This window comes from Lactuca serriola, chromosome 4 (genome assembly GCF_051521515.1).
Source record: "Lactuca serriola cultivar US96UC23 chromosome 4, Lser_US96UC23_V15, whole genome shotgun sequence".
NCBI lineage: Eukaryota > Viridiplantae > Streptophyta > Magnoliopsida > Asterales > Asteraceae > Lactuca > Lactuca serriola.
The window spans coordinates 37,073,177-37,089,696 of NC_136411.1; the positions used below are offsets into that span (position 1 = coordinate 37,073,177).

General features: G+C 29.4%; 1 protein-coding gene across 1 annotated transcript; it reads left to right on the forward strand.

The window, feature by feature from the left end:
• The first annotated feature begins 15,048 nt into the window (after positions 1–15,048).
• Positions 15,049–15,981, forward strand: LOC145098230 (uncharacterized). Its single transcript, XM_079035888.1, has one exon. The coding sequence runs from the start codon at positions 15,049–15,051 to the stop codon at positions 15,979–15,981; it is 933 nt and encodes a 310-aa protein (XP_078892014.1).
• The last annotated feature ends 539 nt before the right edge of the window (positions 15,982–16,520 follow it).

Here is a 16,520-nt window from a genome sequence, read left to right on the forward strand (position 1 = left end):
TGGTAGAAGTCTTTTCACGAGGAATTTTGGTCTCCCTAGTTACTAATTAGGGATTCCTATTGGTGGAGGGGTGATCCATCCCTATTGATTTGGTTATTTTGGACATCTTTGAATATGACTTTCCACTTAATTAGCAAATACGTACATCAATAAGGTCCCATTAGAGATTAGACGTGATCATTTGTTTCATCAAAGAGTTTTCTTGTCAAAGAAACTCATCATGGGCCATGTTATTCGGATCATTTCCATATGGGTGCCCATATATAAGCTCAATAGGTGCGACAAAGAAATACGCAAGATTGTTCTTGAACACTTTATTTACTTTGATGCACTAATGCATGGATTATTGCTTCTAAACATTATATTGACATGTTACACACCCGAGTATTGAGATGTTTGACCATAGCTTTACTGAATCTAGATATAATGTTTGGGAACGTGTATTAGTCTGGTTAGGTATTTTTAGTCAAGCCTTTCAATCACTCATTATTATTTATATTGTAACATATATATGATTGTAAGGTTTAGTTCTTAAGATATATACAAAAACCAATGTATTTATTATAAATTAACTTATTGGCTATTATAAGAAATTATCACTGGAAATTAAGTCCTAGTTATTAATTTTTAAAAACGCAATGTATTAAGAATAAGGAAACGGAATTAAAAATGCTAAATTGGAAGATTTTTCAAAGAAAAATGCATTGAAAAAAAAAAAAACTTTTTAAAATTTTAAGGCTTGAAGAGAATTAAGAACTAAGAGTAAAATGCTATAAATTGTTTGATTTTAGAAAATGCAGTAAAGAAAACGAAAAATACAATTTTAAATCGGTTGATTTTTTTTTATTGAAGTTAGAATGCAAATGAGTAGATTTTTCAAAATAAATTGCATTGATTAAAAAAAAAAGAAACACTTTCAAACTTACAAAGCTTTAAAAATACAAAAGTTGGATGTTTTAATCACCTAATGAAAACAATGCTAAAATGAGTTGATTTTTGAAATACAATGTGAAAATAAAGTAGTGAAACAAAATGCCTAAATGGAAGATTTTTTTTCAAAAGTAAAACGCATTAACAAGAAAAGGTTAATATAGCATAAGATCAAGTGAGAAACAAACCCCAAAACAAAGTCACAGTGGGACTTGAAGCATTATGAATCAACTTTGATGTCCATGTCGTCGTTTAGTGGATAGGGTACCACGAAAGGTAAGATGAGTATTTACTTCACTATTGTTTAAAGACGATTACAAATGAAGAACAATGCTATAATACACGAATATTTATAAAAAAAAATATTTGAATTACAAATGTTATAAATTATGTGGATTTTTCAAAGTACAACACCGGAACAGAAGGAAAAAAAAAAAAAAGCCAAGTACAAAGTTGTATAAAAATAAATGCAAGTAGGACGCTCACAAACAGTCCATCAAGGTAATTTTTTCCAAATACACATTACCGACATACGCTTACTCAGAGTAGTTTTCCTAACAGCGTATTTTAAAATCACTTGCATTTTATGTACCTTTCTCATAACAACCACCAACAGTCGATATAAAAAAGCTTGATGATCATTAGTTCCATGAAATTATAAATCAAGCATGTTAAAAAAAATATATATCATTTTGTATTTTGTGTTACTTGGTATGTTGGTGCTCATGAAAAGGCAACATATTGTTATTTTTGTGTCATCTGGATAGAAATACACCTCTTGGGTCACCGATTGGCTGTCAAACATGAAATATGATCATGTTGTAATCAATTGAACATAAGTTATAGGCCTTGTATTTGATGATCTGAATGAATGATGATAATTAAAAAAAAAATTAAAAATCTATTAAGTTTTTAAACCATGTGCTGAAATTCTCATAAATTCACATGCTCAGTGTTTGGAATCTCTGTGCATTGTTTGGGTATCCACCATGACAAACATGACCTCTACACAAAATGATTGTGGATCTCTGTTTACTAAGAAATTCCATAGAAACTTCAACTCAATTTCAAACATATTAATGAACTCTGAATCACTGATTAAAAAGCCATGGAAGTGTACAAAATGTTATACAACACATCCAATCCATATCATTTGATTTATAAAAATAAAAAAAATTAAAAAAAATGGGACCTAATGATATCCCACAATTCGAAACCATAAACGGCATCACAAAAATTGGGCAAGTTCAGAAATCAAAGTGACACAGCTGAAATTATCGTGAAGGAAAAAAGAAAGCCTAAAAAAATGTACTTTTTAGATAACAAAATCATCTATCTATTAAGATATAAACCCTAAATCATAATCAAGAATCACCTTTCATATGGATGAAAGTTAATGTGTATTCAAGAGTTACTTTAGAAGTAGCGTAAGTGCAGAAGCATCTAATCGAAGCAAGCTACATAAATGTGACATTGGAACTAAATCAAAACTAAATGAAACAGAAACATCAGTAAATCATGCAATCCTCATAGTTTTCATTCACCTAAATGCAATTAATAAAACATCTGTTAGCCCTGAATATCCACTGAAGATATGAATAAAATGGAAAATATATGTTCAGTTTTCTTTGATTTAGTAATCTCATCTCCAACAAAAATTAGATCTTTAGTGGTTGTTGGCATGACTTTGCCTCAACCAATGAAAAATCCATAAATGGATAATTATATTTAAGCAGAAACATCATAGCAAGCTTGCTTTGAATATGGCACCCATATATAAAATTGCAATTAGATATCATTATGATTTGTTTTTTTCTTTTGTTTGGATTTCGTGGCCTGATTCTATAACTCAAGTTGTCTCAAACATCCCCCATGTTGCCCTGTTATTGCCCTTTAAGGATTGGAGGTTATTGCTCTTTAAGGACTGGATTGCCCTGGTTCAAGCATTTTATCGAACACTTGGTATGCATGGTGAAACTTTCTTTCAAATTTCAACATCAACTGTTATTGGGATATTCATAATCATCACCAAGGTGAGATAATCACCCTGTGTCAAATCCAATCAAATGTCAGAGAAACCACTTCCCTTATATGTTAAAAATAGCCACCCAAAGCTTTTTTTTTTTATTGGAGGAACGAAGCAGGTCACCATCTCAACTAGAAAAGTTTCATTTCAAATTTCAAAACAAAACAAAGCAAAGTCTCAAATAATATATATTGAGATGAGATGTCTTTAAACCCACCAAATGTTAGATAGGATAATAACAAAACTTCAACTTCAAGTAGAAAGCTAAATGAGAAGATCTTTTAAATTGAAAAAAAAATGGCTTTAAAAGCATTAAGAAATAAAACGACAACGCTACAAATGGTTTAACTTTTGAAAGAATTTAAAATGCAATGTGTTAGGAATAAGAAAAATGAAAGCGGTATGCTCTAAGCTGGAAGATTTTTAAAAATAAATTGCATAGATAAAAAGTTTTTTAAAGATACAAGGCTTTAAATAAATTAAGAAATAAAAGTAGAATGCTATAAATATTTTGATTTTTGGAAATGTAGTAACAGAAAAAAAAATGCATTGAAATTATTTTTACAGGGCATCTAAAAAGAATTAAGAACTAAAAGTACAATGGGTTTGTTTTTGAAAATACTGGTAACAGTTACAAACTTAAGTTCAGAGCTAAAATATAAGATTTTTTAAAAGTAAATTGCAATGATAAAATAACTTAAAAAATTACAAAGCCATAAATGCTATAAGTATGACGTTAAAATGGATTGATTCTCGAAAATGCAATGTGTTAATAATAATAATTTAAAAAATAAAGAACAAAAAGTAGAATGCTAAAGTGGAAGATTTTCAAATTAAAATGCATTGACAAAATACTTATAAAAATTAACTAAGCCATAAATGGTTTAATTTTTAAAAAAAAAAACAAATGCTTGAAAGCTATAAGTACAATGTCGTGATTTGTGAATAATAAGAAAATTAACTAAGCAATGTGTTAATAATAAGAAAAGTTTTAAAATTTATAAGGCTTTAAAACCTAAAAATATAATGCCATAAATGGTTAAGTTTTTGAAAATGCAATAATGATTGAGAATGCTAAAATGGGTTAATATTTGAACATGCAATGTGTTAATAATAAGAAAACTAAAAGTAGAATACTATATTGAAAGAATTTTGGAAAAAACTGATAAAAAAAACTTTTAAAAATGACAACAATTTAAAAGACTTAAGAACTAAAAAGCTATTAATGATTTGATTTCTAAAAATGCAATATGCTAGTTATAAAAAAACTAAAAGTCCAATGCTACAATTTTTGGTAGATTTTTCAAAGTAAAATTCCTTGTCATGTAAGAAAAAGTTGAATTTTTTAATAGCATAACGAAAACTAAAAGTAAAATGCTAAAATGGGTTGATTTTTGAAAATGCAATGCACTAATAATAAAAAAAAATATTAGTTAAATACTAAAAATTTGTTGATTTTAGAAAATGTAAAGTGTTAAAAAAAAAAGAAAACAGAAACTAGAATGCTTAAAAGTTTTTTTAAATAAAATGAAATGAAAGTTTTTTCAAAGAAAATGCATTTGTAAAAAATTTTAAAAATGACAATGCTTAAATAACTCAAGTACTAAAAAAAATGCTATAAATGATTTGATTTTTGAAAATGCAATGTGTTAATAATAATAAGAAAACTGAATGTAGAATGATATATTGGAAGATTTTTCAAAATAAATATTTTTAGAAGTTTCAAAGATTTAAAATAATTAGGAACTAAAAATACAATGCCATTTATTTTTTAGTTTATAATCCAATAATGCTTGAAAACTTTAAGTACAATGCAAAAATTGGTTGATTTTTTAAATGCAATTTGCAAATAAAAAAAAAACTGAAGTAGAATATTAAATTGAAAGAGTTTTTAAAGAAAATGCATTGATAAAAAACTTCTAAAAATGAAAATGATATAAAAGACTTAAGAACTAAAGTAAATAACTAAATTGAAAGACCTTTTAAAGAAAATTCATTGATAAAAAAAACTTTTAAAAAGAATAACGATTTAAAAAACATAAGAACTAAGAGTAAAAAGCTATAATTGGTTTGATTTCTAAAAATGCATTGTGCTAGTTATTAAAAAAAAAATTAAAAAAAAAACTGAAAGTCCAATGCTATAAGAGGGTAAATTTTTCAATGTAAAATTCTTTGATATGAAAGAAAAGTTGAATTTTTGAATAACATAATGAAGACAAAAAAGTACAATGATAAATTAAAATGGATTCATTTTTGAAAAACCAATGTGTCAATAATAAGAAAACTAAAAGTAGAATAATAAATTGGAAGATGTCCGAATGATAATGCATTGAAAAAAAAAAACACTTTTAAAAATTATAAGGCTTTAAAAGAAATAAGAACTAAATTTACAGCGCCATAAATGGTTTAATTTTTAAAATGCAATAATGCTTAAAAACTATTAGTACAATGCGAAAATGGGTTGTCTTTTGAAAATGCAATTTGTTAATAATAAAACACTGAAGTAGAATATTAAATTGGAAGATCTTTTAAAGAAAATGCATTTATAAAAAACTTCTAAAAAAGAAAATGATTACCAAGAATGCAATATTCTAGTTATAAAAAACAGAAAGTATGATGCTATAATTGGTAGATTTTTCAAAGTAAAATTCCTGATATGAAAGAAAAGTAAGATTTTTCAATAACAGAATGAACACAAAAAGTACATTGTAAAAATGGATTGATTTTTGAACATGCAATGTGTTAACAATAAGAAAATGAAAAGTAGAATGCTAAATTGGAGGATTTTTCGAATTATACTGCATTGAAAAAAACGATATTTTTAAAATTTTGAGGCTTTAAAAGAACTAAAAACTAAAAATATAATGCCATAAATGGTTAAGTTTTGAAAAAGCAATAATGATTGAAAACTTTAAGTAGAATGCTAAAATGGGTTAATTTTTGAACATGCAATGTGCTAATAATAAGAAAACTAAAAGTAGAATACCATATTGAAAGAAGTTTGAAAAAAATGCATTGATAAAAAAAACTTTTAAAATGACAATGATTTTAAAAACTTAAGAACTAAGAGTAAAATGCTATAAATGGTTTGATATCTAAAAATGCAATATGCTAGTTATAAAAAAACTAAAAGTTCAATGCTATGATTGGTAGATTTTTCAAAGCAAAATTCCTTGATGTGAGAGATAAGTTAATTTTTTTAATAACATAATGAAAACTAGAAGTACAATGCTAAAATGGTTTGGATTTTGAAAATGCAATGTGCTAATAATAAAAAACAGTTCAAGTTAAATGCTAATTTGGAAGGTTTTTCAAAAGAAATGCATTGATAAAAAAAAAAACCTTTTTAAAAGTTACAATGCTTTAATTTAATAAAGAACTAATAGTAGAATGTTATAAATGTTTTGATTTGTGAAAATGCAATAACCGATGGAAAAGTACATGCTAAAAATGTTTTATATTTGAAAATGCAAATGTGCTGATAATGAAAAACGGAAAGTAGAATGTTAAAATAGAAGATTTTTCAAAATAAAAAGCATTGAAAAAAAAATTACATGGCTCTAAAAGAAATAAGAATTAAACATACAGTGCCATAAATGGTTAAAATTTTGAAATTGAAATGTCTAACAATAAGAAAACTAAAGTAGAATACAAAATTGGAAGATTTTTCAAAGAAAATGCATTTTAAAAAAAAAAAGTTTTAAAAATGATATATAGGGTTTGATTTCTGAAAATGCAATATGCAAGTTTAAAAAAACTGAAAATCCAATCTTATAATTTTTTAAAGTAAAATGCTTTGATACGAAAGAAAAGTTGGATGTTTTAATAACATAATGAAAAGTAGATGTACAATGTTAAAATGGATTCATTTTTGAAAATGCAATTAATAATAATAAGAAAACTGAAAGCCAAAATGCTAGATTGGATGATTTTAAAAATTATATTGCATTGAATTAAGAACTAAAAATACAATGCCTTAAATGGTTTAACTTTTAGAAATGTGATAATGATTTAAAACTAAAAGTAGAATGCTATAAATTGGTTGATTTTTAAAAAAGCAGTGTGCTAATAAAAAAGAAAGCTGAAGTTGAATGGTAGATTTTTCAAAGTAAATTGCATTAATAGAAAAAAAAAACATTTAAAATTACAAAGTTTTAAAAAAATAAGAACTAAAGTTACAATGCTATAAATAGTTTGAATTTTTTAAATGCAACCTAATAAAAACTAAAGGTACAATGCTAAAAATGTGTGATATTTGAAAATACAATGTGTAAATAATAAGAAAACTAAAAGTAGAATGTTGAATTGGAAGATTTTTCAAAGAAAATGCATTGAACATGTTTTTTTTTAAATTACAAGGCTTCAAACGAATAAAGAACTACAGGTAAATTGCTATAAACATTTTGATTAAAAAATGCAATATGCTAGTTTAGAAAAAATGAAAGTAAAATGTTTTAACTAGTAGATATTTCAAAATAAAATGCTTTGATGTGAAAGAAAAATCAGATATTTGATGTTTCAACAACAAAATGAAAACTAAAGTACGATAATAAATTGGGTTATTTTAAAAAAAAAAATGTGCTAAAAATTAAAAAACTGAAAGTAGAATGCTAAATTGGAAGATTTTTCAAAATAAAATGCATTGAAAAAAATACATAAAAAAATTACAAGGCTTTAAAAGAATCAGAAACTAAAAATACAATGCCTTAATGAGTTTAACTTTTGAAAATTTAATAATGACTGAAAAATAAAAGAGGTTGATTTTTGAAAATGCAATGTGCTAAAAGTAAAATGTTGTGAATGGTTTAATTTCGGAAAATGCAATATTTGAATTAAAAAAAAAAAACTAAAAGTACAATATTAAAAATGGGTAATTTTTAAAAATGCAACGTGCTAATAAAAAGAACACTGAAGTTAAATGGGTAGATTTTTCAAAGTAAACTACATTAATAAAAAAAATTAAAAATTACAAAGCTATGAAATTTAAGAACTAAATAGTTTGAATTTTTAAAATGCAACCTAACAAAAAACTAAAAGATACAATGCTAAAATTGGGTATTTTTTAAAAAACAATGCGCAAATAATAAGAAAACTAAAAGTAGATTGTTAGATTGAAAGATTTTTCAAAGAAAATGGCATTGAATTTGATTCTTTTTAAATTACAAAGCTTCAAAAAAATTAAGAACTACAGGTACAATGCTATGATTTTTTTGATTTTTTAAAATGCATAATGCTAGTTTTTAAAGAATTGAAAGTAGAATGCTAGAATTAGTAGATTTTTTAAAATAAAATAAAATGCTTTGATGTGAAAGAAAAATTAGATATTTGATGTTTCAACAACAAAATGTACTTATTAAAAATGAGAATGCTTTAAAAGAATTGAGAAGTAAAAGTAAAATGCTATAATTGGTTTGATTTCTTAAAATGCAATATGTTAGATATAAAACAAATAAATAAATAAATAAAAGCGAAAGTTTGATGTTATAATTAGTAGTGGATTTTTCAAAGTAAAAAAGTTGAATGATATGAAAGAATAGTTGGATGTTACAATGACATAATTAAAACTAAAAGTACAATAAGAATTAAGAAAACTTAAAGTTAGATGATAAATTGAAAAAAAAATCAAAATAAACTGTATTGATAAAATACTTTTAAAAGATTTTAGAACTAAATGAATTTAGAACTAAAAGTAGAATGTTATAAAGGTTTTGATTTGTAAATGCAACAGCCAAATTAAAACTGAAATCACAATGCTAAAATGGGTTGATTTTCAAAAAATGTAATTTGTAGATAATAAGAACATTGAAAGTAGAATGCTAAATTAGAAGATTTTCAAAGAAAATGCATTATAAAAAAATTAAACAAAGTTTCGAAAGAATTCAGAACTAAGAGTACAAATGTTTGATTTTTTAAAAATGAAATAACCGAATGAAAACTAAAAGTAAAAGTACAATGCAAAAAATGATTTGGTTTTTGAAAAGGCAATAAGTTATTAATAAGAAAACTTAACTTTAAATGGTTAAACACTTAAAAATTTAATAATGATTGAAAACTTTAATAAGTAGATGCATAAACTTTCAAAGTAATATGTCTTGATATGAAAGAAAAGTACAATGAAAACTAAAAGTACAATGTCTTAATAATAATAATTTTAAAAAAAACTAAAAGTAGAATGCTAAAGTGGAAGACTTATCAAATTATAATGCTTTGAAAAAATACTTATAAAATTAACAATGCCATAATTGGTTTAATTTTAAAAAACAAACAAATGCTGAAAGCTATAATTACAATACTAAAATGGGTTGATTTTTAAAATGTAATGTGCTAATAATAAGAAAACTAAAACTAAATACTAAAATGAAAAAAAAAAAAAAAAAAAAAAAAAAAAAAAAAAAAACTTAATGATTTAAAAAACTTAAGAACTAAAATGCTATTAAAGATTTGATACCTAAAAACGCTTAGTTATGATAAAACTAAAAGACCAATGCTACAATTTTTGGTAAATTTTTTAAAGTAAAATTCCTTGATATGAATAAAAGTTGAATTTTTTAATAACATAAATAAAACTAAAAGTAAAATGCTAAAATGGGTTGATTTTTAAAAATGCAATGTGATAAAAAATAAAAATAAAAAACTAAAAGTATAAGAACACTTTAAGTTAAATGCTTGATTTTTGAACTAACAGTAGAATGCTATAAATGGGTTGATTTTTGAAAATTGAGAGAAAGTAAAATTAGAATGCTAAAGATCTGTTGATTTTAGAAAATGCAATGTATTATAAAAAGAAAACAGAAACTAGAATGTCTAAAAGATTTTTAAATATATTGCATTGAAAAAAAAACTTCAAAACTTAAATCGCTTTAAAAGAATTAAGAACAAAAAATACAATGACAAAAATGGTTAGATTTTTTAAAATTTAATAATTATTAAAAACTATTAAGTACAATGCACAAAAGGGTTGATTTTTTGAAAATTCAATGTCTAATAATAACAAACTTGAGTAGAATACTAAATTCAAAGTCTTTTCAAAGAAAATGGATTTATAAAAAAATTTAAAAATGACAATGCCTTCAAAGACTTAAGTGCTAAAAAATGCTATAAATGGTTTGATTTTTTCAAAATACAATGTGTAAATAATAAGTAAACTGGATGTAGAATGCTATATTGAAAAAAAAAACAAATTAAAAGGAGTTGAAAAAATATTTTTAGAAGTTTCAATGATTTAAAAGAATTAAGAACTAAATTTACAATGCCATTGATGTTTTAATTTATAATCCAATAATGCTAGAAAAATATAAGTACAATACGAAAATGGGTTGATTTTTTAAAATGCAATTTGCTAATAAAAAAACTAAAGTAGAATATTAAACTAAAAGATTTTTTAAAGCAAATGCATTGATAAAAAACTTCTAAAAATGAAAAATGATATAGAAGAAGTGAGAACTAAAGTGAAATACTAAATTGAAAGAACTTTCAAGGAAAATTCATTGATTAAAAAAAACATTAAAAATGATGATGATTTAAAAAACTTAGGAACTAAGAGTAAAAATGCTATAAACAGTTTGATTTCTAAAAAAATTGAAAGTCTAGTGCTATAAATGGTAGATTTTTCAATGTAAAATTCTTTGATATGAACGAAAGTTGAATTTTTGAATAACATAATAAAAAGTAAAAAGTACAATGCTAAAATGGGTTGATTTTTGAAAATGCAATGTCCTAATAATAAAAAACACTTCAAGTTAAATGCTAAAGTGGAAGGCTTTTCAAAAGAAATTGCATTAATAAAAGAAGTTTCTAAAAGTTACAAGGCTTTAAACAAACTAAGAACTAATAATAGAATGCTATAATTTTTTTGATCTGAGAAGATGCAAAAAGTGGAATGCAAAAGTGGGTTGATTTTAAAAAAGTACAATGCTAAATTGGAAGATTTTTCAAAATAAATACATTGAAACTTTAAAAAAAAATCACAAGTCTTCAAAGGAATTAAGAAGTAAAAGTACAATAATTTGATTTTTGAAAATGCAATAACCAAATGAAAACTAAAAGTAAAATGCAATGTGTTAAAAAGAAGAAAACTGAAGTTCAATGTTAAATTGGAAAAAAATTCAAAATAAATTGCATTGGTAAAAAGAGCTTTCAAAATTACAAAGTATAAAAAGTTATAAGAACTAAAAGTATAGTTTTAAATTTTGAAAATGCAATGTGCTAATAATGAAAAAAAGAAAGTAATAAGCTAAAATGCAAGACTTTTCGAAATAAAATGCATTGAAAAAAACTTTTATAAACTACATGTCTTTAAAAGAACTAAGAGTTAAATTTTTGAAAATCTAATAATGATTGAAAAGTGCAATATTAAAACAAACTGATTTTTTATATGCAATGTGTTAAGGTGCAATGCTATAAATAGTTTGAATTTTTAAAATACAGCCTAATAAAAACTAATGGTACGATGCTAAAAATGTGTGATATTTGAAAATACAATGTGCAAATAATAAGAAAACTATAAGTAGAATGTTAAATTGGAAGATTTTTTAAAGAAAATGCAATGTGCTAATATAAAGAAAAGTAAAGATGCAAAAACTTTTAAAATATTACTACAAACAAAAGAAAATTAGGAGACAACAAAATATATAGAAGTTTAGTGGAACATACCTGGATTAATAAATGAAAGTATTTTTCAATTTCTTGATACACTTCTAGTGAAACTAGATTTGGTATCCCCAGTCTATAATGGGTAAACTCAAGCTTTTATCTCACAGACATTTGATCGAACACATTAAGTGCAAAATAAAAAGTTGTTTGAAAAAACATAAGAGATGTACGCAAATCCTTTCAAGTAACTCAGGATCTCATCTTGCCCGTTCTTGAAACTGCTTAAACCACCGATTGAATAGCACCAACAACTTACTCCCATCAACCATCATAACTGATCGGAACACCTAAAAAAACAAAATTGGTAAGTTTGAGGCAACATACGATTATATACAACTTCACACCTCATGTAAAGGTTAAATTAAAACAAATAGGATTCAAAAATACCTCAAGATTGTGAAAGTGGGAAACGAATGGTGGAATCAGACTGGCAAAAGAAACTATCTGTCCACTGTGGCCATCACCGGCGCAAGAAGCCAGTGAAAGATGTCGATTTGGGTGAAAGCCACGCCAAACATAGTTCATGATTTCTCTGCTTTGTATCAGGATTCCGGAGGTTTGATTTGTTGAGATCAAACGAAAGAATTTATCAAACGTTCGCTTCAGATTGGAAGTTACTGACGCAAGCGAAGCGTTCGATCAAGAAGGGAAAAAGAAGAGGGAAAGGTGGCGTGAGATGAATAGTGAATGTGCTATTCATCCGATAGAAATTGTAAGCAGAGAGAATGTGGGTTTAAAGAATGGATAATAGTACCTGAAAGAAAAAAAAATGGAAAGCATGAAAAGAAAAGGAGAACAGCCAAGAACGTTTGCTCTCCAAAATCGGCGTCTTCTTCGGCTATCGCCAATTTCTAGACATTTGTTCGTTTCTTTCCAATCGCCGTTTTTCTCCGCTGTCACCAATTTCTTGAAACGCATAAAAAAACCCATAGAATCGCATATATGTATTTTGGATCTAGAGGAGGAAAGGGATGAAGGAGAAGGAACACAAGAGGAAAACGAGAGGATGCGAAGAGGAAAAAGAAATATGAAGAGTTAGTTCATCATGTAGTCAAGCGAACCGTTTGTGCTCAAAACGAACAGGTTGAAAGATCATGCTTTTAATTAAGAATCTTACTCACTAATTGTGCATTATTAACCGACCTAATTTATATAGTTTTTTTTTTTTTTGATGGACCGTTTTTATTATTTTTGAGACGTTATTTTAATTTAATAAGTATTCCTGGATTTATTTGACTCTTTCATATTTGATCCGTATGCATTGTTCCCTAGTTAGATTAAATATAATAATTTTTATTAGAAGTCATGGAAGACAGATGGACAGAAGTGAGGCGGCGTAACACGACGGCAGAAACCACATTCTTCGTCACCAACATACCAAATGGCGCAACTAAATCAGAATTCAGGAAAATCTTTTCTCAAATTGGAAGATTATCAGATATCTATTTCGGGAGGAACACAGGGAAGAACGGGAAAAACTACGGTTTCATACGATTCATCGGCGTATCCGACGTCAAAGCTTTGGAATTGAAACTGCACGGTGCTACATGCAGAAACAATAAACTTGAGATTAACGTTGCAAGGCATGGCCGGAAAACACTTCCATTACCTCCTGGGAAAATAAACCAGAACCCAAGAAATGCCGAGCCCCCGGGACAAAATACCGGTATCCATGGAGGCGGATTTACCGACCACAGAACATACGCTCAGGTCACTGGTCACTCCAAATCAAGACAGACCAATAATAACATTCACCAAACATATGCTCCGATCCGCTTGCACACCGACGACGGCATGGACCGATGGCTCACTAAATTCACCCTCATTGGCGAAGCTAAATCCCTGGAACACCTTGGTCATATGCCAACTCTCATCTCCATCCACAATGAACACCGCCCTTCAGTCAAATACCTCGGTGGGATGCTTGCTCTAATCAGCTTTGATTCCACAATTGCTGCAAGAGAATTCCTAGAAAATGAGGGGAACTGGAAAGATACATTCAAATGGATGAAGATGGGATCCACTGCAGTCACAAAATCCGAACGGATAACATGGATCAGGATAGTTGGACTCCCCATCCGACTATGGAATAACTCCAACTTCTCTGCTATTGTGGGGAAGTTCGGAAAAATAGTGGTGCCAATAGACCATATCACTAGTCGAGTTGACCTCTCTGTGGTGAAGTTAGCCATTCTCACAGACAAATTAACAAAATTCAATGAGGAGATTCAGGTGGAAGCTGATGGCCGATCTTTTCACGTTGGAATCGTTGAATACGAAGATGAACCATGGTTCCTGTTCAAGTTTGACAACGAAGAACATCCATATGAAGATCAGGTGTTGGATGATAAAACTGAAAACGAGTCTATGGTAAGTGAGTCAAATAATTGGAACTCCACTGAAGAAGATGAAGGTGTATCTGCAACTTGGATCAATGACATGGAGGAGGGGGAAATCGTTCAGGATGGGAACCCTAACTCTCCAAAATACCATACCGCAGAAAAGACTAATGAAGGCGGTGATGACCCAACAATGCCATGCACGGTGGTTGGAGATGACACGGAACATCACCAGAGAACAACATCGGCGACGAAAACCAGAGAGTCCGGTGAAGAAAGACCGATTCTCGAGAAAGGGGTTTATGAAGCGACCCTCAATTTCCAAGACAATTCAAAAGATAACGATAAGACAGATCGGGTTGCCGCCCTAGATAATCAGACGGACCCAATACCCTCGTATCTTCAGAGTTTGGGCCCAATGAAAATTGTTAACTTCCCAACTTCATTAGCCCAATCTGGGTGCTTTGGCCCTTTTCCATCTTTTAACTATACTCCTCCTTCAGTCGGTCAACATAGCTTTGATAATGGTCATGTCCGCTCTTCTTTAAAGAGACGCCGCTTACAACGCTCTCCCCCTAGCGAACTCACAAATTCGATCCCAAGAACCACCCTGTTTCAAGCCACTGAAAGGAGCCGACCTCCCCCCATCATCGTATCCACCACCACCACAGATGAACCAACTCAGATCCCTCAACCCAGCGCCGACCAAAACATCGATGTACAGAACCATGAATTAACCGACCTAGTGGTGGAATCAACAGAAATTGAAGCGACAGCTGCAGTGGGTTCCCTAATTGGGTTCGAGATTGAACCTAATAATTGTATCCTAGCTGAAATTCTTGGAGTATCAGGTGAGCACAATGTTCCCCAATGAATTTCCTTTCTCTGAATATTAATGGTATTGGGGGAGAGCATAAGGTGGCATGGATCAGACGACTTAAAAGAAAGCATAGGTTATCATTTGTTGCAATCCAAGAAACACACCTCCTAGACGTTGAGACTATTGATGCAAGGGCTTGTTGGGGCTCTACTGATTTTGGTGTTAGTCGCACCAGCTCCTATGGAAGGTCTGGAGGTTTACTAAGTCTGTGGGATAATTAGATGTTCACTTCTGCTGATGTTATATCCTCTCGCAATTATCTTATCAATATTGGCACTTGGGAAGGCATTTCAAGACCAGTAATTATTGCTAATATCTATGGACCACAAACGGTACGTGAAAAGGCATTATTATGGGAAGAATTGAAAGGGATCATACAAGCTATCGATGGGGTGTGGATCATGATGGGAGACTTTAATGCAGTAAGGAGACCTGATGAGAGATTTAATTCAATTTTCTGCTATCGTACAGCCAGAGACTTCAACAAGTTCATACAAGAGGTGGGTTTCACAGATCTTAAAATGGGTGGGTTCAGATATACATGCTTTAGGAATGATGACATAAAACTGAGCAAACTTGATCGCTTCCTAATCAGTCCAAGCTTTCTTGATATCGCTCCCAAAACCTCTGTCACCGCGTTACCACGAGAACTCTCCGACCACTGTCCCATACTACTCTCCACCACCAAACCGGACTTCGGCCCCCCACCATTCAGGCTCTTCAATTCCTGGTTACGGCGAGAGGGTTTTGAGAAGACTTTCATCACCAGCTGGAATAATTTCATTGGGTTCGGTACCCCGGACCAGTACATGGTGGCAAAACTAAGACACGTCAAAGAAGCCTTAAAAAAATGGAGAGCAACAGAACACCCCATAGAAGAGGCTACTTTAATTAAACTCAAAAAGGAAATAGAACGTTTGGATCAGGAAGCTGAATCCAGGGCACTCAACATAGAAGAAGCGACGAGGCGAAGGGATAGTTTCAAAAAAATTGCAGAACTCGAAAAACTCAGAGCGTTAGACATAAAGCAAAAGTCTCGGGTCAAATGGGCTGTAGACAGGGATGAAAACACCCGATTCTTTCATGGCCACATTAACAATAATAATTCGAAAAACGGGATTGATGGACTCATGATCCGGGTCGTGGTGCACTGACCCGACGATGATAAAACTGGAGGCCTTCAATTTTTTTGCCAATAAGTTTAAAGAAAAATGGCCTTCCAGACCGAAACTAAGCAACAGACACTTTAATAAGATCACCCCAGCTGATTGCCAGATGCTAGAAGCGCCAATCTCACTGGAGGAAATTAAGGAGGCAGTGTGGGCTTGCGGAACGAGAAAGCCCCTGGACCCGACGGATTCACATTCAAATTCATAAAAAAATACTGGGGTGTACTGCTGGGTGACATTGCGGCTGTGGTCAAACATTTTGAGCAGTATGGGAAACTTGACAAATCGTGTAACTCTTCATTCATATCCCTGATGCCCAAAATCAAAGACCCCATTATGTTAAGTGATTTTAGACCCATCAACCTATTAGGATCATTATACAAGATCATTGCTAAGATCCTCGCACAAAGAATAAAGAAGGTTATGGGGAAGTGCATAGATGAAGTTCAATATGCATATGTCAAAGGTAGGAATATTCTTGATGGGCCGTTGATAGTAAATGAACTATGTTCCTGGGCAAAAAA

Coding starts and splice junctions, on each gene's coding strand:
- LOC145098230 (XM_079035888.1), top strand. CDS start 15,049: ATGTTCACTTCTGCTGATGTTATATCCTCTCGCAATTATCTTATCAAT.